Below are 26,637 nucleotides of genomic sequence, written 5' to 3'. Positions count from 1 at the left end.
TCTGCTATAGGCATTGTCATCCAGGACCTTGCACAGCAGATAGAATGCTGGGTGCAGCACTACTCTGAGCTATATTCCAGAGAGAATGTAGTAACCAAAGAGGCATTAAATAACATTGAGTACCTGCCTGTCTTGGAAGAGTTGGACAGCGAACCAACTTTGGCAGAAATAAAAGTGGCCTTGGATTCCCTCACCTCCGTCAAGGCACATAAGGAAGGATAACATCCTTGCTAAAGTGCTGAAGTGTGTAAAGAGACCATCACCACTGAGCTGTATGAAATATTTTGTCTTTGCTGGAGGGAAGGTGGGGTACCACAGGACATGAAGGATGCAAACATGGTCACATTGTGCAAGAACAAAGACATGGATGACTGCAATAACTACCGTGACATTTCTCTGCATTGTAGGGAAGTCTATCTAGAATCACAGTGTGGGTTTTGAGCTAATAGATCCACAATTGACATGGTATTTTCCCTCAGAAAGTTGCAGGAGAAATGTAGGGAATGACAACCACTCTTTGTGGCCTTCATAGATCTTACAAAGGCCTTTGATTTGGTTAGCAGAGACAGTCTTTTTAAAATACTTCCCAAGATTGGATGTTTACCTCGACTCCTTGACATCATCAGGCCTGCCAAGATTTTGGACTAACAATCAGCCTGAAGAAAACACAAGTCATGGGCGAGGGCGTGGACTCACCTCCCTCTATTACCATCTCTGCACAAGAATGGGAGGTTGTTCATGATTTCGTGTACCTTGGCAAAGAAGCTATCATGCTCTCTAGACTCACAAAGAGAGTATGGCTCAATAAGAAGCTGACAGCATATACCAAGATCCAGGTCTATAGAGCCTGTGTCCTGAGTACACTCCTGTACTGCAATGAGTCCTGGACCCTTTGTGCATGGCAGGAGAGGAAGTTGAACATGTTTCATATGCATTGTCTTTGACACATTTTTGGTATCACCTGGCAGGACAAAGTTCCAAACAGAGTAGTCCTAGAATGAGCTGGAATTTTTAGCATGTATACATTGCTGAAACAGCGACGTCTATGTTGGCTCAGCCATGTCGTGAGAATGGCTGATGGCTGGATTCCAAAAAATCTCCTGTATGGAGAATTAGTGCAGGGAAAGTGCCCCAGAGGGAGACCACAGTTGCGATACAAGGATATCTGCAAGCAGGATCTGAAGGCCTCAGGAATGGACCTCAATAGATGGGAAACCTTGGCATCTGAGCATTCAGCCTAGAGGCAGGCAGTGCAGCATTGCCTCTCCCAAACTGAAGAGACCCTTGTCCAGCAGGCCGAGGCAAAGAGGCAGTCCCGAAACCAGCAAAATCAGGGAGCTGGACGGGGACAGATTGTATTTGTCTTCAGTGTGGAAGGGATTGTCTCTCTCGAATTGGCCTTCTCAGCTACACTAGACGCTGTTCCAAGAGCATGTTACCATAGTCTCTTGAGACTGAAGGATGCCTACACAAAACTGTCTGAAAAGGGTCAGTGTCCATATGTGGGACTTCTCATATACTGAATGAAGGGAATGTGGGAGATAGGGCAGAAAACTCCAGAGCGTCTATAATATTAATTGTGCATGCCAAGTCATTTCTGAATATGGTAACCCTTTTCAGAGCTTTCAATGTACAGAATACAAAAAAGTGGTTGACCATTCCCTTCTTCTAGGGGTACCTCGGGAACACTGTACAGCTTGCCCAAGGTTACACAGGCTGGCTGTTCTTGTAGGAAGCATAGTGGGGAATCGAACTTCCAATCTCTGGGTATGCAGCCAGATACCTCATTCACAGAGGGGATCTAGTGAGTGACTTTGCTTTTTCTTTCCCTCCTCCTTGTAGGGAGGAGGAGCAAGGATATAGGAAGGCTGAGGAAAGTCAGTGTCCAGGGCAAGGGTGGAGCAGAGACATGCCCTAAAAAGAAGGGGATTTGTATTGGTGGTGAGTAACGAATTACTAATGCATCATACCCATTCATGACTTAATGGATTTCCATTCATGGCTTAATTCCAGTTTTCATAATTTAAGTCACAATGGTTTCCCATTCATGACTTAATTCCAGTTTTCATAATTTACAAATGAATTCATGCTCTGAAAAGAAAAACACCCCTGGTTGCAATGTGAGGAGTTATTGAAATCTCGAGTTGTTTGCTTTGTAATGGTATTATGTGCTTGTGAGTAGCAGACATAAAGGAACCATCACAAATAGAACAGCTCAGGATTTTAATGGTACCTCCGTCATTCTATGTACAAAAGCCATACAGATACTAGAATATACTACAAAGCTGCTGTTTTATTTATTTTTGGTTTATTTGTTTGACTTCTGTACTGCCTATCTGGTTACAAGGCCATTCTGGGCGGTTTACAATTTGAAAAAAAAAAGACACAAAATAAAGACTTGTCAAATTACGACCATTGGTGGTAGATATAAACTCAAAATTAAGCAAAATCAAACACAAATGAAAAATCATAAAAAAGAACATATACTGTAAAATAAAACCGACATAGATATAAATAGTTAAGAGGTAAGATGGCGGAAGAAATAATAAACACTGGTGGGTGCAGCGCTTTATTCAGAGGTAAATTCTGGAAAAGCTTGCCTAAAAAGCCATGATTTCAAAGGTTGTTTAAAAATCTTTGGTCAATGATCCTTGTCGTTGGTCAATGATCTCTACTGTACTTGAGGGAAGCAAGAACTGCTTAGGGCAGCCTTGCCCCATCAGGCATTTTCCAAATGTTTTGGACAACTCTTATCATTCCTGGTCAATACCCTGTTATCTGGGAGTGTTAGCTGTCGTACCACAGTTTCCTAGTCATTTGTATGCTGCTTCCATTTGTGTCACAGCACTACTACTCTTGGTGGGTTACAACTCATAAAATAGGAAACAACGATAAAATTAGAGATATTAAAACCAGTAGCAAGAACCCTTTAAAAAAATACCAGAGATGTCACCAACTAATCGCAGAATGGATGGATGAAAAGAATGGAGAGAAGAAGAGGAAGGGAAAAGAAAAAAGTGGGGGAAGGTGATCAGCTGAGGTTGGTCTGGAAAGCCTCCTTGAAAAGCAAAGTCTTTAATTGCTTCCTAAATGTCCACAGGGAGGGCACTAGGTGGAGCTCCTCTGGAAGCTGGTTCCATAAAGTTGGAGCCACTGCAAAGAAAGTCCTACCTTTTGTAGAGGATTTATGGGCTTCCTTCAGGGTGGGCAGCCCCACGTAGACCACATTGTAGTAATCTATATGGGATGTTACCACTACATGTGTAAGTATCATGAGACTTTGCTCATCCACGTAGGGCCGTAGCTGGTATAAATTTCTGCAGCTGAAGGAAGGCGTCCCTGGCCACTAAGTCCACCTGGGCTTCCAGAGTTAGACCGGGGTCCAAGAGCACCCCCAGGCTGCAGACCCTGTCCCTTAGGAGGAGTGTAACTCCATTCAGGGCAGGGAAATGGCCCTCAAGCCTGTCCGACGAAGCACCCACTAACAGCACTTCCGTCTTATCTGGATTGAGTATCAATTTATTAACCCTCATCCAGTCCAGTATCAAGTCCAGACACGAGTTCAGCACAGAATCTGCCTCACCTGGATTGGTGGAAAACGAGAGGTGGAGCTGATAATGGAAAAGAAGGATGAGGAAGATGAGGACCATGTGACATTTGGACACTTGGAATACAGTTCCAGGGAAAATAAACATTTCTGCATGAACAGCGACAGTAATTTAAATGTCAGGGTGCAGGACAGAGAAATTTGCATAAAACCAGGACAAGCTTCCGCGTGGTCATGCCCTAAATTATTTTGTATTTATTACCTATGTTTATATCCTGCTTCTCCTCTAATGACCTCAAGGTGGTTTTTCCTCTTTTTATCCTCACAACTATCCTGTGAAGTAGGTCAAGCTGAGGCAGAGAAAAATGTCAGACCCTTGACCACCCAGTGAACTTCATGAGGACTAGAAGCTTTACCTCCCTGGTTCCGGTCTAACCTTCTAACCATGGCAGCCTATCGGCTGTATTGACCTAATTGCTCATCTTATCCTTTCCAAAGGTAACTGACTGTTAATCTTTTATTACCCCAGATGAGCAAGGAAAATCTTTTCTAAAGCTTAAACATTGGGCCGTAGGGTGTGGTAATGTATAACAGGAAGGGATTTGGCATGGAAACTATTAAATGTGAGTTAAAAAACATTCCACTTAGGGATTTTAGGAACAAGGCAGGGCTGGAGGGTTCCAGGCTTCTGAGTCATCACCGTTCAAAGACACTGCCTTGCCTGAGTTTTTGGAAGGGAAAAAATAACTTGATTAATTCAACCAGCTAGAGGAGGGAAATTCCAGGTCTCTCCGTAACAGCAACATCCAATCAATAACCGATTCTTGGCTGAATCTTTGGTGAGTTATCAAACCCAGGGCAACAGTATGTCCAGACACGTTTGGGTCAGGTTACAAAATACAATGAAGAAGAAAACTTTGTTGAAGGTGCTTTTTTCCCCTCGTGTGAGTGACTTCCAAGAATTCTGTCTTGGGGTGCAGGTGGGTGGTGACCCAAAGAGAAGAGAGACAGCCACACAGAGAAAGGGGCCTGGTCAAAGTTTCTATAAGGAAGCCTTCCAAAATGTATCTATCTCTGCCAGGGAACTGTACTATGTTGGCCAAAGATTCCAGATTTGTATTCTAAGGCGTGGCATCAATTTGGCACAGTTCTTAGTCAGGATGCTTAGGTTTTGCTCCCACCCCTCATGAACATTCCTCGGTGTCTGCAAACCTTGTTCTCCCTGATGAAAAAATTTATCTGCCATTGCTGACGGAACTCTTAACAAGCTAATGTTGCATCCCAGGCAAGAAAATAAAATTGTTTCCCTGTTTTACACACCGTGCTCTTCACTGCTTTTCAATGGGTCCTTTTAAAGGAGAAAGGCAGGAATGCAAGCAAGTTAGCAGGAAAGAAAGAAAGAAAGAAAGAAAGAAAGAAAGAAAGAAAGAAAGAAAGAAAGAAAGAAAGAAAGAAAGAAAGAAAGAAAGAAAGAAAGAAAGAAAGAAAGAAAGAAAGAAAGAAAGAAAGAACATACAGAACACCATTCAAGATTTGACATTCACCAGATTTAGTTTACTGTAAAGGTATGAAATGATATCTTTCCATCATGGCACTGTGTGCTGATAAAGCGTATCTTATGTCATTTCCTGCACTTCTCAGCTTTGCATGCCTGGCTCTGTTGACTATTAACTTACTTATGGAGCATCATTGGATAAGTTTTTAAGGAAAGCCAGGATTCTAAGGAACAGTTTGAAACCCACTGATCCAAAAGGAGGGTAAGGAACTTATAGCTTTCCATTCTAGACTTTTTTGGACATGTAACACCCCTCACCTCTGACAACTGGCAATGGCTGATAGGATCTGAAGGCTCATTTTTATTGTTGTTTAGTTTATTTATTTATTTATTTATTTATTGGACTTATATACCGCCCCATAGCGCTACAAGCACTCTCCGGGCGGTTTACAATTTTAGTCGTGTCCAACTTTTCATGACCCCATGGACCAGAGCACACAAGGCCCTCCTGTCTTCCACTGCCTCCCGGAGTTGGGTTAAATTCATGTTGGTTGCTCCAATGACACTGTCCAACAATTTCATCCTCTGTCGTCCCCTTCTCTTGCCTTCACTCTTTCCCAACATCAGGGTCTTTTCCAGAGAGTCTTCTCTTCTCATCAGATGGCTGAAGTATTGGAGCCTCAGCTTCAGGATCTGTCCTTCCAGTGAGCACTCAGGGATGATTTCCTTCAAAATAGATAGCTTTGTTCTCCTTGCAGTCCAGGGGACTCTCAAGAGCCTCCTCCAGCACCACAATTCAAAAGCATCAATTCTTCGGCGGTCAGCCTTCTTTATGGTCCAGCTCTTACTTCCATACTGATAGGTTCCTGCATTTGGTCATTACTATTTTTTTGTAAGCTACTAAAGCCACTTATTCCCAGAATCCCACAGAATAGCCAACGTGTTAAAAATACACAAATTAGGAATAAATACCGAGCAGCAGAAAAAGGAGTAATACGTGACAGTTCAAAAACCAGAAAAACAGAAGATCTAAAAAGCCACGACATATAAACAAATAGGAAAGACTTAATCTGGTGGTAATAATAATAATAATAATAATAATAATAATAATAATAATAATAATAATAATAATAATAATAATAATAAATAATAATAATAATAATAATAATAATAATAATAATAATAATAATAATAATAATAATAATAATAATAATAATAATAATAGTCTCAGCAATGTCAGAAGAATCTCATTAAGGAAAATATTCCAAAGAAGGCTGCAACCAGCCTTTACTATTCGCATTATGTCCAAATACAAGATGCTACCCCCAAAGATCGTAAAATTGTTAACAATCAGCTCGATTCAAGTATGAGAATTCTTCCCAAATATCTCCTTCTGATTTTTGGACTACCATCTCCATCAGCCCCAGCCACCAGAGTTAAGGGTTGGAGTCTGAAAACACAAGTCAAAATCCAACTTGGGAAAGTCTTGTTCCAGCAAAGTTTGGAAATCTTTCTGTTTTGGATTATAGTTCCCAGAATCCACGAACAATTGTAACCATAGCTGGCTGGGTGGATTCTGGAAACTGTCGTCCAAAAAAAAAAAAAAAAAAAAAAAAGGGGCATTTCAAAATCTTGGGTTACATCTTATATGTTCGTGTCAGGAAAGGTCCTGTTTAGTTTTCCTGCATGGGCTGGCAACTTGGATCGTGAACGTTAATCCCTCTGTCCTTAAATGAATGTCTTCCACTCGGTCCTACTAGGCACCACTCCCAAAACTGAAAAAGAAGACCAAACCCTATTCCTCTTTTACCTCTTTGGATATGGGTTTACCTGTGGTTTCTTTCACAGGCAGGATATCCACACCAGTCAGAACATCTATAAGCCACAAAGGTACTAGACGGAGACCACAAAGCAGCCTCACCCTTCTGCATGGCACACAGACATCGCAGCTCAGTACTTGACCACACACCAAACACTGGTCTAAACATTCAGTACTCTGAGACTGAAACAAACTCCTGGTGGTCTGAACTAGGAGAATGGACAATGACATGTCATTGCGAACAGTGTGTGGCCGGGGAGAGGTGCCATTTTGCACCTAATACAAAAGGGAGGAAACCTATATGTCTGTAGGCCTAGGCTTTACTTTATTCCACGGAGGCACATTCAACAATGGCATTGCCCGCCCACCATCGGTGGCCATTCCATCCCCCCTCAGGATTCTAGCACCTCATTCTTCTGCTACACATCTTGCATTAGGAATGCTGACAGGTGGAGGAGCCTTCCCTACAGCCAAAATATGGGGATAGTGATAACAGTCAGGGGGCATTCTGTAGTTATTCTGTCTTTCCTTTTTTCCCACCCCTTTGTTGATGTTGTGTGGAAATTAAGGGGTGGGGTGGGGGAGGAAGACATGGAAGGAAACCACAGGAGGGTTTGAAGGGGAAGATGTAGCCATTTGGCATTCCCTTAAAATCCCCGGATGAGTCAGAGTGACCACACAGTAAAAGCCTTGTCTGGAAGCATCCAAAGTCACAAGATGGTGTTTTCATACAATTCACTTGTGGTCCTTGGGATCCCTTCTCTCATAGTTCCAGTAAGCAGGAAAAGAGCTGATTTAGAGTTTAAGTCAATCATTACTTTGTTTTTGCTGCCAGACACAGGGTGGTGTCATTATCTCTTTCATATGCCAAAATAACCTAGCTGACTTTTGATACTCTGGATGCTGACATGGTTATGTGAGAGAATTGCACCGTAAACTCCTCTGCCCCAGGGATCAAAATGTGTCGGGCTGGCCAGGTTTATAGCACAAATGTATTGAGGTTGCCTGGAATACCTTACCTTCTGTCCATGAGAGATAAGAGTAGAGAAAGTGATGAGGGTGGTATGCTTCCATTGGGAGAAGACTTAAATATATGCAGAAATATAACGGGGAAGCAGGAGAATGAAGAATTCTGTATAACACATTATTGCTTGTTCTGCCCATTAAAAAGTGTGACGGCAACTTGGCAAGCAACGGAGCAGACAAAGCTCTCATAGAAAAGCATGTGCCAGTGTAAAAAAAAAAATTAAAAAAACAAATAAATGAAAATATTGGTCAGATGACCAAACAAGTTGTTACATAAGACTTCAGTGAAAGAGAACTCTTATGCAGAGAACCAGTAAAATCAGGCTGGCTGCCTTTCAGGATTGGAATAATACGAAAGGCTTGATGTTACTAGCAGTAGTGAACATGGTAGCACCTGAAGTCTAATACTTCTACTTCAGCATGATCTTTCATGTGCAACATCAGCTATTACTATTACTGCAGAATATTAAGTCTGTCTCCTTAATCACATGCTACAGTACATTGGGTCATCTTCGGGCTGACGCAACACTTCATATTGTGAACTAACTTTTCCACAATCTTTTTTTTTTTAAGAGCAAGTCCCTCCCCCCTTCCAAATTATTTCCCTTTTTTCCCCTTTCACTTCCTTGGGCGTCCACCTTGTTTAGAAGGAACTGGTCCTCGCGTCAAAGGGTTGCAAAGAGTCTTAAAGATCACTTAGTGTCCAACCCATTCTGAATGCAGGCTCCACATAATCCAGAAAGCTGTCACAGTATTCCCCAGAGAGAGCTATCTAGTTTCTGGTTACATGCCTCAACTGAAGGAAGAGTTCAGTCTATTCCAGTAGCTGAACTGCTCTCACTGTTGGAAAGTGCCTGCCAATTGTCTCCCTTTAACCTTCTTTTTGCCAAACTAAACATATCTAAACATCATAGGTACCAGAGTGAGTGAAGGGAGGCGGAGAAGAGAGAGAGAGAGAGAGAGAGAGAGAGAGAGAGAGAGAGAGAGAGAGAGAGAGAGAGAGAGAAGTGTTTTGGAGAAGCAAGTGATGTCTTTAGTGTGAAAACATCTTGAAAGAACTGCGGCATGTTTGCACATGTATTTTCTTATCTTTGTTCTGTATACTAGGATTAACCATCTCCGCTTATCCCTGTTTATCTTGTGTGTTTTGAAAAATATGTCCAGCCACAGGCGCCTGTAATAACAACACCATCCTTATCCTCAAGGGATGTAGAAGCTCTCTACACCAATATCCAACACAGGGACGCAATACAGGCTGTTAGGAACACCGTTCAATGAAAAAAGGATGAAGCACCCACACTCACCACCCCTTGCAACTTTGGATTCACACATCACCATTTCACTTCTGACAATAAAACCTACTTCCAGATCAACAGAACTACCACGGGCACTGGCATGGCCCCATAATAGGAAAATATATGTATGGCTGACCCAGAGCAACCCCAAGCAACTCTTTCTCAACTGTTGTATCAAAACAACGCTCCTCTATATGAGGTGCATCGGCGACATATTTTTGATCTGGACCCATGCAAAGCAGGATTTCAATGACTTTCATCCAAACATGAACTTTTAAAAAATGTGTTTTAATATTTATCTTAGTTACCATTTTCATATAATACTTTTTAAATATTTGGATGCTTATTGTTTTTATTTTTTTAAATATTGTTTTAATAATATAAGCCACCTTGGGTCCTTTTGGGGGAGAAAGGCAGGATAGAAATATTTTAAAATAAATAAAATAATAAACAGGTTCATTTTCCTTCCACCACTATGAAGCTATAGCACTGACATCTTAGCGCTACACCGTGTCAAAAACCCACTGATCAATACATTTACCTGCATGTTTCCAGTTTCCATCCTGATCACACCACTAAATCTATTATTTACAGCCAAGCTGTCAAATATATTCATGTCAGATATAAATTTCTTAAACCTACACGATAGAGACTCCAAACTCAAGTATTTCCAAAAGACATTTCTCAATGTTGTTCTACAGAATTAAAACTACAGAACAAGAATCCAGAAGGGAAAAAAATAATAAGATAATATATAAATGTATATACACATGATGGACACCCATATCAATGGATTAAATATCTGTCAAGATTTCTTAAAGCATTACCAAGTGTAACCATTCTGTTCTTATCTACAACTACCAGACCCATATTTTCAAAATAAGGCTCAAAGGTAAAGGTGCCATTCTTTACCCCACTATGTTGTTCCTCTGTTGTTTCCTTTAATCATGTTACTGTTTACAGAACTTAGTTACCGTAGCTTTAAAAGAACTGAATAGTAGCTTTAAAAGAACTGAATACCGAACAGGGGTCATAACTCATTACACCTCTGTCTCTTAGTGAATGTTTTGCTATGTTGTCTCTGAATTCTACTCATATGTCTGAAGAAGAGGGCAATGTTCCACAAAAGCTTACATTAAAATATAGTGGTTAGTCTTTAAAGTGTCAGAATCTCTCTCTCTCTTTGCTTTTCTTTTGTTTTGTGTTTTGTGATGAAGTGCATGATGTCCCCTTTGTCTTGTCAATCTTTGATAGCTATCCTCTTTAGAATGTAACACCCTCTTCCCTGTTGAGACCCCCAATTCCTCTTTCTCATGCAGTCCTTGAGGGGGAATCCAGTAAGAGTTCTGGAAACCACCTGTGCTTCATCGCAAAATTTTGCCAGCCCTGCCTTAAGGCAGACAGCCCAGTGCATCAGAACTTCCTTTATTTTGTTCCTTCAGCCACACCCTGGTTCATTTTTTTGGATGTGTGTGTGTGATGATGATTTATTCCCCTAAACAGCTTAAGAGGTTGGCCTGAAGAGTTCAAGAGATCTTTAAAGTACAGGGTGGGGCAAGGCTGTATTGGGCAGACATAAGAGGAAAAATGGGCAGAAATTTGTGGGGGGAGGGATGGGGCAGAAGGGGGTCTCAGGAGGAATTCACCCGCTACTTGAAGAATGTTTAAATATTATTTGGGACTTTGTAATAACAGAGGATGGTCTCTGGAATGCAACAGCCCATTCTAAGTGGCCACAGGAATGAATAAAAACAGGGTTAATAGATGGTTTCACAAGGTTTTTTTTTTTTGAAGTGCTCTCTAGTGCCTAGAGAAAAATTTAATGCCTGTCTGAATGACTGTTAAATCCTTCTGTTAATGATGGGAAAAGTTGCCTTTCTGGACTACATCTCCCGGTATCCTCCAGCTTTCATTGCTTTTGGCTAGGTGCAAATTTCTAGCAGTCATAATTCAAAAATGTTACCTCATCCGTTAAAAAGAAATTAGTGAATTCACTTGGGTGATGTCCAAATGGACAGGTTATGGAAACGAAGAATGTTTTCCCCTGCCTCCCAAGTGGGGGCTCTTAAGGCATCTGACAACTGTTTCCATCACACTGCAATCCTTTCTAGGCTACAGCCTACACCATGAGATACAGTACTGTTATTATAGCCAGAATAAACCTGTTGTTATTCATTAATGCTCTGCCATAGGATATTTTTTGGTATGTGCTGCAGACTAACAATCTGTTGTGAGAAGAGAGACAGTACACAGCCTTGCACTCATGGCAGGAAAATCAGGGTATAAATGTAAATAATGATAGCAGCAGCAATAATAACAAAAAAAAAAAAAAGTAGGAGTGAAAGTCAGTGATGAAAGCACAGAGGATTTGAATTAGAAGGATTTCACATTAAGATTTGAATCATAAGCTTACAGATAAAGACATTATCGTTACACTGTCTCACTCAAAGAATTTAATGGGATCTTCAGAGATTATTTTCTGTTTTACTGCATCGGTTTTCCCTTTTATCATTCTACCTTTTTAAATACCAAGAATGATTTAAACCTTTAGGAAAGAAGACATAATTGCTACTATAACCTTTTGCTGTTATCACTAAGAACTCCCCAGACAGACACACACCAGAAGGATTCCTGGCAGCACACTTCAAGCAGACTTGGGAAAAGTTATGTGTTTGACAACAGTTTTCAGAATCTCCCAGCTAGCTGAAAAGCAGTGTTTTCCACACTCCATTTGAAGCTACCAACAGAACTTAAAAGAAGGGGTGGGAAAGCTCGTCAAGTTTTTAGAAGGCATTTCTGTCCTTGCATATCTAAAAAGCCAGCTTCTTCTTTAGGTCCCTCACCAAAATGGGTTTCCTAACAATCACAAAAACAGAAGTGATTCCCCCCCCCACCACTGTTCTGATATCTTTCATCATGTCATTGGTTAATATTCTCAGTCCAAAGAGCTTCGGAAAGGTGGAATAAATCAAAGCAAAATTTTCCAGGGAAGCAGAGAAGTAAACATCTAGAAATGAATATAGTTAAAAATACTCAAGAAGAGAAGTAAACCTTATTAACAGAACCGCCTGTCTTACCCACACTGATGCCAGCAAGAATCACAGCACAGAGCACCAGGAGTTTCCCCATGTTGTTGTTTTGGTGTGTAGTGAGAGCGAGAGCAGGGAATTAAGTTATTCCAATCTGGGTGACTATGAGACAGTGAAAGGGGTTGTATTCCATCTGTACTATATATATACATGCCCCACCTACATGAGTCTAGGTTGCTTGGGTGGGAGGGTTTTGTAGGAGTAAACAGCCAGCCCTTGGGTAACATATGATTCTTAGTGGCAAAAAATAGACACCAGCCTAGGACAAAATGAATCACTCACACACACAGAGGGGAGGGGGGAAGACTTTGTTATGCAATTCTCCAACCTCAGAGGATTTCATGGGGTGTGTACATGTCCAGATTTATTTATTTATTTTATTTATTTATTCTATTTATATCCTGCCTATCTGATCGATATGACCACCCTAGGTGGCTTACAAAGTCATAATACAATAATGCAATAATAATAGCAATCATAAAAAAGAATTATTACAATCAATATTAAAAACTTCAAGATGGGAAAAAATGAAAAATGAGCTACAAAGAAAAGAGAAGAGAAAAAGCAAATATTAACTGGAGGGGAAGGCCTGCCTGAACATCCAGGTGTTTAGTTGACTTTTAAAAATACCCAGCGAGGAGGCAGCGTGAATCTCTGGAGGAAGATTGTTCCAGAGGTGAAGAGCCACCACCGAGAAGGCCCGGTTTCTTGTTTTTTCCTTCCGGGCCTCCCTCGGCGTCAGGCTCCTCAGCCTCACCTCCTGGCTCGCGCGAGTGACACGGGTAGAGCTTGGTGGGAGTAGATGTTCCGCCAAGTATCGATGAAACAGTCCTCCATTTAAGAATCTCATTGGCTTGTCCCAGAGATGGAAAAATAACTTTTGTGGACTTCAGCTTCCAGAATGCCCCCAAAGTTGTAGTCCAAAGTAAATTCCCTATCTCTGGCTTGTCCCGCTCTAGAAAGAAAATCTGGGGTGACTGGAACAGCTGCAAAATGCTTTTTGATTGATTCTTCCAGAAGCCTTTCTTTCTATGGATGCCCTGTTGATGTGGAACTGGAAGTCTTCCATTGTTGTAGTGTCTGAAATGCACACACACTTCGAGGGAGCCCTGGAATACAGAAGAAACTCCAGGGTAACCCTAGACATGCCCTTCCCCTTGGAGATAAGCAGTCACAATTACATGGATGGGATAACATAATTTTATGCATTGACGGCCAGTGCTAGCTGTAATTGGTGGGACGGAAGGCGGGGCAGCTGTTGGTGGGTGGAGCCAAGGATGGCCAGGAGTCCAGGGTTCAAGGGCAAAACTAAGTCTTTCGTTTTGGACACTCAAAAACACCAAATTAGGCTGGGAAACATTCACACATGCAAACACTCCCAATGGCAGCCATTTACTCAAAGAGTGCCCCACTGTACATTATTTACTCACTCCGCAGCGTGGCCAAGGATCCAGTTTCTTCTCCAAATTGGAACTAGTCATGTTCACTGCTGCTTCTCTCTATGTCTGGATTCACAGCTGAGCAGTTGGCTTATTCAGCAGCGGTGCATTCCATCCATCCACCCAAGAATGCAAAATGGATATAAGTTCAGGAGAGGAGGGACACGCTGAAGGAGGGGGTGGGGATGGGGGGGGCAGGCAGGCAGGCTAACTGGCTGACAGTACACTTCTGATAAGCAAACAGACAGGAAATGTGGGTAGCTTGAGGTGGGACCCCATTGGACCAATCCAGCACCCACTCCACTTTAGTGTATCTGTAGTATTAGAAGACCCCTGATAATAAAGAGGCCGAGTTAAAAAGTGTGATAGACACATAACAAAAAGAAGAGTGGACACAAACCTAATTCTTGGCCTCCTCACATCCTCCCCTTGATGCTACTGGAGGGTGTATATATATATATATATATATATGTGTGTGTGTGTGTGTGTGTGTGTGTGTGTGTGTGTGTGTGTGTGTGTGTGTGTGTGTGTGTGTGTGTGTGTGTGTGTGTGTGTGTGGCCTCCTCACATCCTCCCCTTGATGCTACTGGAGGTGAATTCAATTCAAAGTGTCTCTCTCTCTTTCTCTCTCTGTCTCTGTCTCTGTCTCTCTCTCTCTGTGCTTGTAAATCTTCACAATATTGGGAGGGAGTGCCCTATAAACTACCTGTTTGGACAACTTGCCCCACCACATGCATCTCCATCACCCGCCACCACAGGGTCTGGCCTCCAGGACCCAGGTTCTGCCTCCATGTGGAACGGGTCGCATACTGGCCACCCAGAAACAAAGCTGGATCTGACCATGAATGTACACCTCTGAGAAGCCAATACCTGAAAGAAATGAATTTAAGCACGGCCAGAACCTGGCCTAAAACTGGGCACAGGACGCACCTGCGAGAGATCTGTGATGACCACTCGCCACTTTCTCAATGTCTTCAGCCCCATACCCCCAAATGCAGCCACTTGTGTGGCCCCTCCCGCTGGCCCATGTGCTGCAGAGCCCTGTCTGTAATTTCCAGAATTAGTATCTGTGAAAAAAAAAATGGGAGGGGGATCTTGTTATGACAGAATGGGTATCCTGGGCCATCGCCTCTGTGCCAAATAATGTAATAATGTTCGGACAGTAAAAGGAACATCAGCCAAGGACAAAGTCTGTCTGGTTATCCATCTGACCCATCTCAGACCTACATATACACAAGGGTAGGCTGGACCCTAACTCCCCCAATTTCAAGAGAAGAGAGCTTGCTCTCGTTCCCCACCCTCACAGGGGCATTTGGTGGCAGTCCATTAAACAAGACCGGTGTTGCAATGCCATGTTATTGTGCAAGTTCAGTTCTCTTTCCTTGTTATGTTCCATCAAAAGACAGTCATACAGAGGAGGGGCAGGATGTGTTCTCAATGATCCCAGAGTGCAGGCCACATAATAATGGGCTCTGGCTGCAGGAAGCCTGATTTAGGCTGCATATCAGGAGAAATTGCTTACCTGTTAGAGCAGTATGACAATGGAACCAATGCCCTTGGGAGGTAGTGAGCACTCCAACATGACATTCAAGAGACAATTGGACAACCGCCTGTCAGATCTGCCCTGATTTGGATTCCTACATTGAGCAGTGGGTTGGGCGTGATGGCCCAGGAAGATGTATTGTTGAGAAAAACATTGGTTTCTGAGCTGAAAGCAGTTTGGAAAGCTTGGAGAAAGCAGAATCCCTAAGAGTTCTTAGCAATATCTTGATGCAAGTCTTCAAGACCACGTTATATAAATGATTCCAGAGCCCAAGAGAGCCAAGTATACATCAACTCTGCCAGCATGTGCTGACCCCATTCTTGGAAAATACCTTACTCACTGCAGAGCTGAGTTACTTCATTTCTTCCCTCTGCTTCTCAGTCGAGACTTAGGGCTTGCATACATTTACATTTGCCCTGCAATAAGCTCTATTCTAAATGGACTTGATTTAGCTCTTGTGACTATTTGAATGCAGGAGCAGATCAAACCTTCAATTGATCATTACAAATATAAAACAAAAACATCAAATAGTGAGCTTTTGATGATCAAAAGGGACGTGGTGGCACTGCGGGCTAAACCGCAGAAGCCTTTGTGTACTGCAGGGTCAGAAGACCAGCAGTCGTAAGATCGAATCCACGCGATGGAGTGAGCTCCCGTCGCTTGTCCCAGCTCCCGCCAACCTAGTGGTTCGAAAGCATGTAAATGCAAGTAGATAAATAGGGACCACTTCGGTGGGAAGGTAACAGCGTTCCTTGTCTAAGTCGCACTGGCCATGTGAGCACGGAAGATTGTCTTCGGACAAGTGCTGGCTCTATAGCTTGGAAACGGGGATGAGCACCGCCCCCTAGAGTCGAACACGACTGGACAAAAATTGTCAAGGGGAACCTTTACCTTTACCTTTACCATCTTCTTCAAGGCTGAGCCTCAAGTTCTTGTGGGCACGTCCAAACTTATGTGCTGTTTGTAATGTCCCAGATTCACATGGCTGATAGCGTACAGGCCAGGTATACCTTTACACTTTTTAAAACTTGATTTTCAAAAAGGCAGGAGGAGAGAAGGAGCCCCTCCCAAGATTACCTGTGACTGTCCTCTGTTTTAAGAGACGGGCCATAAATTCCAAATTGCTAGCTGAAGAGCTTGAAAACAACATGCGTGAAGCAGCTGTTTCCATCTAAGAAGCTTACCTGGCCTCTATGTCATTAGCCATGTGGATTTGAGACATTAAAAAAAAACAGCACATAAGTTTGGAACTGCCCACAAGAACTTGATGCCCAGCCTGGAAGAAGATGATTTATCATTGAAAACTTGCTATTTGCTTTTGCTTTTTGTTTGCTTTATATTTTTAATGGTTGATTAAAGGTACAACCTGGTCCTGCATTTGTATTGTTTCCACAACCATGTGGCCTTCTCCTATATTTTTCTGTGACTATTTGAAACATTCTTTGCATTCCTACCTGGGAGATGGTTGGCAACAGCAGCCTCTGTGTGGGGTTGTTTGGGCCTGTCCCTGCCCCCCCTCCCACTAAAGCATAGAGACTGGTCAGTAATAAATCCTTGCCTCTCAAGTCAGTTTCCTCCCCCTTTACCTCCCAACTGCCTGCCTTTATGGTACCCTGTTTCCCTGAAAATAAGACCTAACATGAATATAAGCCCTAGTATGATTTTTCATTGACTATGCGAAAGCCTTTGACTGTGTGGACCACAGCAAACTATGGCAAGTTCTTAAAGAAATGGGAGTGCCTGACCACTTTATCTGTCTCCTGAGAAACCTATATGTGGGACAGGAAGCAACAGTTAGAACTGGTCATGGAACAACTGAGTGGTTCAAAATTGGGAAAGGAGTACGACAAGGGTGTATATTGTCCCCCAGCTTATTTAACTTATATGCAGAATACATCATGCGGAAGGCTGGACTGGAAGAAACCCAAGCCGGAATTAAGTTTGCCGGAAGAAATATCAACAACCTCCGATATGCAGATGATACCACTCTGATGGCAGAAAGTGAGGAGGAATTAAAGAACCTTGTAATGAGAGTGAAAGAGGAGAGTGCAAAAAACGGTCTGAAACTCAACATCAAAAAAACTAAGATCATGGCCACTGGTCCCATCACCTCCTGGGAAATAGAAGGGGAAGATATGGAGGCAGTGTCAAATTTTATCTTCCTGGGCTCCATGATCACTGCAGATGGAGACAGCAGCCCTGAAATTAAAAGGCGCCTTCTTCTTGGGAGGAAAGCGATGACAAATCTTGACAGCATCTTGAAAAGCAGAGACATCACCTTGCCAACAAAAGTCCGAATAGTCAAAGCTATGGTTTTTCCTGTCATGATGTATGGAAGTGAGAGCTGGACCATAAAGAAAGCAGACCGCCGAAGAATTGATGCCTTTGAATTGTGGTGCTGGAGGAGGCTCTTGAGAATCCCCTGGACTGCAAGGAGAACAAACCTATCAGTTCTAAAGGAAATCAACCCTGAATGCTCACTTGAAGGACAGATCCTGAAGCTGAGGCTCCAGTACTTTGGCCATCTCATGAGAAGAAAAGAGTCCTTGGAAAAAACCTTGATGTTAGGAAGGTGTGATGGCAAGAGGAGAAGGGGACGACCGAGGATGAGATGGCTGGACAGTGTCTGCGAAGCAACCAACATGAACCTGACACAACTCCGGGAGGCAGTAGAAGACAGGAGGGCCTGGCGTGCTCTGGTCCATGGGGTCACGAAGAGTCGGACACGACTAAACGACTAAACACACATGATTTTTCAGAATGCTCGTTATATAAGCCCTACCCCAAAAATAAACCCTAGTTAAGCAAAAGCCCGCCCTGGCATTGTGCATCAACCAGAAGAAGATGACATGGCTGTATTTGAATAAACATAGATGGTTGTAAGCCAATACTTGGCCAACTGATGAGAAGAGAGGACTCCCTGGAAAAGACCTTAATGTTGGGAAAGTGTGAAGGCAAGAGAAGAAGGGGACGACAGAGGACGAGATGGTTGGACAGTGTCACAGAAGCTACGAATTTGACCCAACTCCGGGAGGCAGTGGAAGACAGGAGGGTTTGGCGTGCTCTGGTTCATGGGGTCATGAAGAGTCGGACATGACTTAACGACTATGGTTGTAAATGAAAAAAATAAAAATAAAACATCCCCTGAAAATAAGCCCTAATGCATTTTTGGAGCAAAAATTAATATAAGACCTTGTCTTATTTTTGGGGGAAACACAGAAGCGACAGGATGTGTCTTAGGGCGTATTATGGTCGGGATGTGCTTCTCCTCCCTCTAGCCTCCCTCTAGCCCTCTCTCTCTCTCTCTCTCTCTCTCTCTCTCTCTCTCTCTCTCTCTCTCTCTCTCTCTCTCTCTCTCTCTCACACACACACACACACACACACACACACACACACACACACACACACACACACACACACACACACACACACACACACACACACACACACACACACACACACACACACACACACACACACACACACACACACACACACACCCCTTCTGCCTGAGGAGCCCAGGGAAAGTGCTTGGCTTCTCTGTCTCCCCTCCTTTGCTCCAAGGGGTGGAGGATTCATGTCAGCTGGCAATTCCAAAAGAGATGAGGTTTCATTCCCAGCTCCCATAAGTTCTACTCATTCAAATGGACCTATATATTTATTTATTAGATTTATACCCCGCACCATCTGGCAGCCAGGCCAGTCTGGGCCTATTCTAATTGCAGCTTATTTTAGCAATGAAACGTGATGAAGGCATTCGCTCAATGGACCTAATTTAGTGCAATTTACTACACAGAGAAACAGGATTTTGGCCACTTTTTCCTAAGGAGAAACCACCACTGATACAGAGGGTGGGAAAGAAACAAAGCACATTCTGTATTCCTTCTTTGTCTTCAGTTTGATCTATTTGATGGAATTTTTTGAGCAACAGTCAAAATGGGATGCATGGTTTATCCCACCCACCCTGTCCTAAAAGCTCCACAAGTGTCTAGTAGACCATAGCATAAATGTAAACAAGCAATTACAAAAGTAAACTTTAAAATATTTATTGGGCCAGGAGGTCTGTTCAAACCCAGGGTTAGCCTATGATGTTTTGCTACCTGAGGCGGAGCAGCAAATGGTATCCCCCCTAACATAAGTCAAGATACTCTAAAGAGTAACCAAGTTACTTTGGTACCTGAGGTAAAAAAATCGCAAAGGACTTGTGTTTCTGTCATGAAAATTTTATTTATTTATTTATTTATTTATTTATTTATTTATTTATTTATTTATTTATTTATTTATTTATTTATTTGATTTTTATCCCGCCTATCTGGACCAACGGTCCACTATAGGCGGCTTCCAATATAAAATCAGAAAATAAAAACACTGTCAAATACATAATAATACAAAAGAACTACAATAAAATAAAGATAGAAAAAGTAAGGGAAAGTTAAGAATTGGCTGGAGGGAAGACCTGGGTAAACAACCAAGTTTTTAATTGGGTTTTAAAATCAGCACATAAATAAATTCTGAATACAGGACTTGATATGAATTAATATACTGATGAATATTGTTAAAATGGTCATTGTTAATGTTTTTTTTAAAAAAAATTAAAAATAAGATCAGAATAAACTAAATAACTCAGTATCTGCTCGCCTTTACGGCATCCACAATCTTCTGCCCGAGGCGGTTGCTTCACTCTGCCAAATGGTCGGGCTGGCTCTGTTCAAATTCTGACAACACAGACTCACAGATTTCTATCTGAAAAACAGTATACTGTATGCCTTTCTTTGAAACAGGAGCAGGTTTTATTTTAGAAAATAACCACACAAAATATTTTGGGTAAACACTCCTGATCACACCTCATTGCATTCGAAATGGCGTGGTCTCCCTTAAAGTGACCCTTCCATCTGTTGGGGAATCACTCCAGCAGGAGCCAAAGGGGTATTTATTGGGGTTGGGCTGGAGAGCATTTCTTTTTATGCCAGTGATCTCCAGGAAATAGATGGCAATGGAGTGCTCCACAAGCGCTCCACAATGCATCCATTTCCCCATGCAAGCACCTGTTCATGCTCAGTTAGCCCTTATAAGCGGTTTCCTAATTGAACCTTTTTTTCCTTTTGGCTGTGGACAATTCTACATTCAGGGCAGAACCCGCCTCGTGGCGCAGTGGTTAAAACGCTGTACTGCAACTAAAACTGTGCTCACAACCTGGGGTTCAAATCCCAGGTAGCCGGCTCAAGGTTGACTCAGCCTTCCATCCTTCCAAGGTCGGTAAAATGAGTACCCAGCTTGCTGGGGGGGCAATGTGTAGCCTGTATAATTAAAATTGTAAACCGCCTGGAGAGTGCTTGTAGCGCTATGGGGCGGTATATAAGTCCAATAAATAAATAAATAAATAAGAGGAAAGGGCTTTCCCCTGCTGGATAGGGATTACACTGCACTATGCTTCCACCTCCTACAGCAAGGAGATAAGGAAGGGGGTCCTGTAGCCCCTGCTTCATCTTTACTTGGCTCTGTCTTGTGGCAAGGAACGAATCTCTCTCTCTCTCTCTCTCTCTCTCTCTCTCTCTCTCTCTCTCTCTCTGTGTGTGTGTGTGTGTGTCCTGTTCGTTAGGCATCCTTTAGTCTCGAAAGACTATGGTAACGTGCTCTGTATAGAGGACTTGGAACAGCGTCTAGTGTGGCTGAGGAGGCCGATTTGAGAGTGACAATCCCTTCCACACTGAGGACAAATATAATCTTCCCCCTGTCCAGCTCCCTGATTTGGCTGCTTTTGGGACTGCCTCTTTGCCTCGGCCTGCTGGACAAGGGTCTCTTTAAATTGGGAGAGGCCGTGATGCATCGTCTGCCTCCAGGCTGAACGCTCAGATGTCAGGGTTTCCCATCTGTTGAGGTCCATTCCTAAGCCCTTCAGATCCCGCTTGCAGATGTCCTTGTATCGCAGCTGTGGTCTCCCTCTGGGGCGATATCCCTGCACTAATTCTCCATACATAAAAACCCCATATTTGGAAAGAGAGTGCCTGTCCTCTGTGTGTTTACTTATCTGAAAGAATGTCGTAAGGAGGAAAGAAGAAAACCCTCTTAGCTGAAGAACCTGGAAGACTAGTTTGGATACAACAGAACGTTGTTTAGGGTTGCTGCATCCAAAGTCAGAGTATCCATGAAGGTGGCTAAAGAAGGAGGAGAAGGAGGCCAAGCAGGGCACGTACAGCACCCACAGCTTGGTTTCAATTTGCATTTTGATAACTAGCACACACACTATATACCTTTCATCACCATATCTGCTGATGTAAAAATTTCCACGTGGCTCCATGCTATTCAGGGACTCATGCATTTTCTCTAAGACAATGGAAAAAAACTGAGTTCCAATGATTTGGGGATGCTTTTGTTTTCATAAAGGGCGGACGTCCATTGTTTTTTCATTCAAGTATACACTGGTACTTTAAAAAAAAAAAAAAGATTATTGTCCCAGTGAGTTAATCTGGTGTAATCTGAACCCCTCACTAAATCCCTGAAGGAAGTGTTTCATTTATTATGCTCTTATCTATTTTGGGACTGGATGTGTCATCACTCGGATGTAAGGCTTGCATTTTGGACTGTGTATGGAGCATTCCCGTGCAATCTATTTCCCAGTGATTGCATGAGGAGCCCCTGGGTTGAGGCATCTGGCTGCAGAGCCCGAGATTGAGAGTTTGATTCCCTACAGTGCCTCCTTAAAAGGGGATGGACTCGATGATCCATAGGATCTCTTCCAGCTCTGCAGTTCTGAGATTATTATTATTATTATTACTACATATGGACAACCACACTGTGATCTGTGCCCAGCCTGGACTTTTGTGGCCCATCAAAAGGGCTACTACTTTTGGGGGGCTGGGGAGGACCTATTCCCGCATGGATGGAAGGTCATTTTAAGGGACCTCACTCTTGGCAAAGCAACCCTTTCCAGTGCAAATGCGCCTTTCTTGCCTTCTGACCACACCCTGAGTTTCAGTTCTAAATCTCACAGTCCTATATTTTGGGCTTTTTTAATGTACCACCTCACCTGAAGGAAGAATTCTGGAGAATTTGAAAGCTCATGCAGGTTTTATTGCTTTTTGTCTGGTTCTAATAATGGTTTTACCCAACTGTGGATTTGGGTTCCACATAAGGTCTACTACGAGCAAGAACACAAGGGGGAAGGGCAGCTGTTGTTTGCCTGATCAGTGCCAAAGTTGGATAGTGTGTTTGGAGAGTCTGATTTTGGCAAAAATAAAAGAAAAAAGAGAGATGTTTATTATTTGTATTCCCAGACTGCGCTCCAAATGGAAGGACAGGTGAGCTGTTTCAGACGATGTTATTATACCTAGAAAACTGGACCACCCTTAGCTGGAGACAAATTGACTGTATCTTGTTGCTGTTGCTCTCTTCATTGTTATTATTAAACCTAAAGGACTTGTATTTGATTTCAGCTCAGGACACGGCTACACTTGGAAAAAAGGGCCATAGTTGAATAAATTTTGGAGGCTGGCAAGTTGTATTTTTTGCATAATAACCAGTGCACTAATTTTATTTATTTATTTATTTATTTATTTATTTATTTATTTATTTATTTATTTATTTATTTGTTTATTTGTTTATTTGTTTATTTGTTTATTTGTTTATTTGTTTATTTGTTTGTTTGTTTTATTTATATCCCGCCTATCTAGTCAATTAAGACCACTCTAGGCGGCTATTTTGTTTTCATGTCTACTTTTGTAATCTGTTTGTGTAATCTCTGGACATTCACAGATGAGATGTGACACAGTTTCATCTTTTTCTTGGCAGAGTCGACATTGGCTTTTAGCACTAATTCCTTGGATCTTCTCTTTCATGATGTTGGTTTGGAGTGTTTGTTCTTGTGCAGCAAAAATTAAGCCTTTGGTTTCTTTCTTGTATTATATGGTAGAACAAACCATGGAGAAAAACAGCGCTACAGCAAAGCTCAAGGGTAGAACCACCACTGTTGAAACTTGTTGGACAGAGACTCACAACCTAAGGACTTAGATTAGTCATTTTTCAAATTATCCACCCAATAAAAAAAAAAGAAAAGACAAAACAAATTGACAAGGCTGGACTGATACCAGGAAGAATTTACTACAGGCAAACCTAGAGGAGAAAATGACAAGCATCACTTATCACATATATCTTCTGCTGAAACCACATCAACGCCTTAGGTCAGCACTTGCCCAGAAGTGGCCTCCCAGCCATAGTCACCACTACTTCCTATCAGCAACGGACCACACAACCAATAACACAAATGTTGCAATCTGCAACATTTCCAAAATCCCATTCCATCCTATATCTGCCCTGGAAATACTACCCCGTTTCCATCTAACCTGAAAATAAGCCCCAGTATGATTTTTCAGGATGCTCGTAATATGAGCCCTACAACCCCAAAATAAGCTCCAGTTAAGTGAAACCCCGTCCTCCACCCTTGTGCAGCAACCAGAAGAAGACAGCATGACTGTATTTGAATAAATGCAGATGGTTGTAAATGAAAAAACAAAAAACAAAACACCCACTGAAAATGAGCCCTAATGCGTTTTTGGAGCACAATTTAATATAAGATCCTGTCTTATTTTCGGGGAAACATTGTATAACATCAACCACAATTCACTTGATCCTTTGTGACATAGGCTGTTTTCTGTCAGCAGCACAGTGGTACCTCGACTTAAGAACTTAATCCGTATTGGGACAGCGTTCTTAAGTCGAAACATTCTTAAATCGAAGCACCATTTCCCATAGGAATGCATTGATAACCATTTAATCGTATCTGCTGTTTTTCGTTCTTAAGTCGAGGCGCTATTCTTAAGTCGAACCGTTAGTTCCTATAGGAACTAATACAAAGCTGGTTAATCCGTATATACCACTAGGGGGTGAATTTTTATTTTATTTTTTTGTTCTTTTGACCTAAAGTAAACTTAGGTTAAAAAAAGGGCAGGAAAAGTCCCCCCCCCTTTTTTTGGTTCTTAAGTCGAGGCTCCGTTCTCAAGTCGAAGCACCTTTTTGCGAACGGAGCCATTCTTAACTTGAATCGTTCTTATGTAGGGATGTTTTCAAGTCGAGGTACCACTGTATCTTTTTGCATTCTAAATTGGGCAAAATGGGCCATGCGGAATGCAGTGGGTGAAAGAGTTACCTCACAGGCGACTCTGTTGCTGATGTCAGAGTCGCTACTGGGGCGGAAAAAACAAGCGGACAAACAGCTTCTTCAGACAGAGCCTAGGGTGAGAGAAAGATGAATTCAAATTCACCTGAAAATTCCTATGTATCACTGGAGATTTGAACCTGAGTAACAGTTTCTTTTCTGTACCAAAGAGTCTGAAGAGAAGATGATTCTGTTCACACAAGGGGTTTCCATGAGACAAAGAATTCTGGGAAATCTGGATCCCTGATCAGGTGGAGACTCTCTTCTTCAGATTAATTGGTAATCGTGTGATCTAAGTAGTGGCGATGAGTGGCTGATCAGAGCACTCCCTCCTCACCCGCTCCGTTCTCCTGTATTCGGGCTGAGCAGGACTTACATGCTTAGAGGTGTATGCATTTGAAATGTGGGTTTCGTTTCCTGCATATGACCAAGCGGGTTTACAGTGTGTGAAAGCTCATGCTATAATGAATTTATTAGTTTACATCCGTGCCTGGCCACAGAAACACACAGAGGTATGGCAAAGGTTTTGGGTCCTTTTTGTGATAAAAGCAGGGTAAAAATATTTTAAATGAAATAAAACAAAATAAGGTGAGTCCTGTTAGGGTTGCCATATGTTGGAAGAGATAGAAGGGCACAAGGTACCACAGACTCTTGGTTGGTTGGCTAAAATATAAATTTTTGTTGTTGTTTAGTCGTTTAGTTGTGTCTGACTCTTCGTGACCCCATGGACCAGAGCACGCCAGGCCAAAATATAAACTAGAGATGGGGAAATATATATACAGTATTGACTGTAGCTTTCAGAATGTCCCAGCTAGTATAGCCTTGTTGCTGGTATATTTTAGAGCCAGAGTTTAATTCCTCCTTCCCCAATTCTCTACACAGGCTAACATTTAAAAAATACATGTCTTGTTTGCTTCAATGACTCTCCCCTCTTTCTGGATATGTGATTAGCCATGGAATGATCCCCCTTTCATGGTTTCCTGTTATTTCTCTTGCACCTTTCTTTTCTATATTCCCCCGATACACCTTTGGCACCCAGATCAACCTAAGCTCTTGAGGTTAGGTTGTCCATTTATTGATAGGCGAGACCAGCTAGGAGAAAGGTTCACAGACACTGCTGTTGCTTCTTTCTCACCCATTTCCACAGCCCCTGTCCATCTTATTTTAACCAGCTTTTCAGCCACTTCTTTTTTTCCCCTCACTGACCGTGCTAAATTGCCTCCTCTTACTGCAATGTCCCGTGTAAGGTTCTTCCTTAAATGAAAGTAAGGTAAGGACCCTTGTCTCAAGCACTGACTGGAGGGCAGTGCCAGTTCATGACTCTCTGTACACTGTTGGGAAGGGCACCCACTTCCAGTAATGGTCTTTTCCCAGACAGACGGCCCTGTGCCTCCTTCTGAGTGTCCTCTCCTCAGAGTTAAACAGTGAAGAGTCTTAATGTCACTTTAAAGACTAACATTTTTTATTTGCCCCACGTTTCCATGGACTGCACCTGAGAGAGAGAGAGAGAGAGAGAGAGAGAGAGAGAGAGAGAGAGGGTGGGTCGTGAGGCCCTCCAGAAGAAGTTTGCTTTTCTGTTCTGACAAATGCTTTTACTGGGAGAAGTTTGCTTTTGTTCTGGGAAATGCTTTTATTGGGAATACAACTGACCAGGGTCTTCCGAGCACCTGGCAGGCCTTATGGCCTCTCTTCGATGACAAAGCCTCCATCTGAGGAAGAGCTCCTGAGGGTAGGATACTGGCGGAGAAGATGATTCATGTTTGCCACTGCTAATGCAGCAGCAACTCCCCACCCCACATCCATGAGAAGGAGGGAGAAGCTGGTCTTCCCACACTCATGTAATGGGACATCTTCCAACACTGACAGGACCGGGGAAGAACTCAGAACTCTGCGACACCTGAAATACCTTTGAATATTCTTCATTTCTCACTTTACAGCAGTGATCCTTGAACATCCAACTGGATGGATGTATATCGGTCACTGTAACCAGTTCTGGCCAAAGCTTTAAAAATGATGTTTTTCCACCGAGCAGAAGCTTACAGTGCTTATTATACACGTGCTGCTGACATTATCTGTTGGATTATCATCCCCACAGCAAGAAAAGGGACAATTTCTTTCTGAGCTCACTCTTAAACCAAGAGTGTTTTTAAAAAAGAATACCAGAAGGTAATTACCCCTGCAATTTATTAAATCGTAGTTCTTTAAATTGGTGCAAATTCCCCGGGTAAAAAAA

The 26,637-nt window shown here is 42.4% G+C and overlaps 1 protein-coding gene across 2 annotated transcripts in view; it reads right to left on the bottom strand.

The window, feature by feature from the left end:
• The window catches only part of LOC110090958 (protein Bouncer), a 34,026-nt gene extending 20,208 nt beyond the window's left edge, over positions 1 to 13,818 (bottom strand). The window contains exon 1 of one of the 2 annotated variants that reach the window (XM_072989085.2): positions 13,698 to 13,818. In XM_072989085.2, coding sequence (XP_072845186.1) covers positions 13,698 to 13,752 — 55 coding nt within the window. In that variant the 5' untranslated portion in view covers positions 13,753 to 13,818. Of the gene's footprint in view, positions 1 to 12,259; positions 13,647 to 13,697 lie in introns of those variants that run through there. The other variant, XM_020814859.3, reaches the window with a different exon arrangement.
• Positions 13,819 to 26,637: the final 12,819 nt, after the last annotated feature.

This window comes from Pogona vitticeps, chromosome 2 (assembly GCF_051106095.1).
Source record: "Pogona vitticeps strain Pit_001003342236 chromosome 2, PviZW2.1, whole genome shotgun sequence".
NCBI lineage: Eukaryota > Metazoa > Chordata > Lepidosauria > Squamata > Agamidae > Pogona > Pogona vitticeps.
The sequence above is the reverse complement of the archived record's forward strand: the minus strand, read 5'-3'. Positions and strand labels throughout refer to the sequence as shown.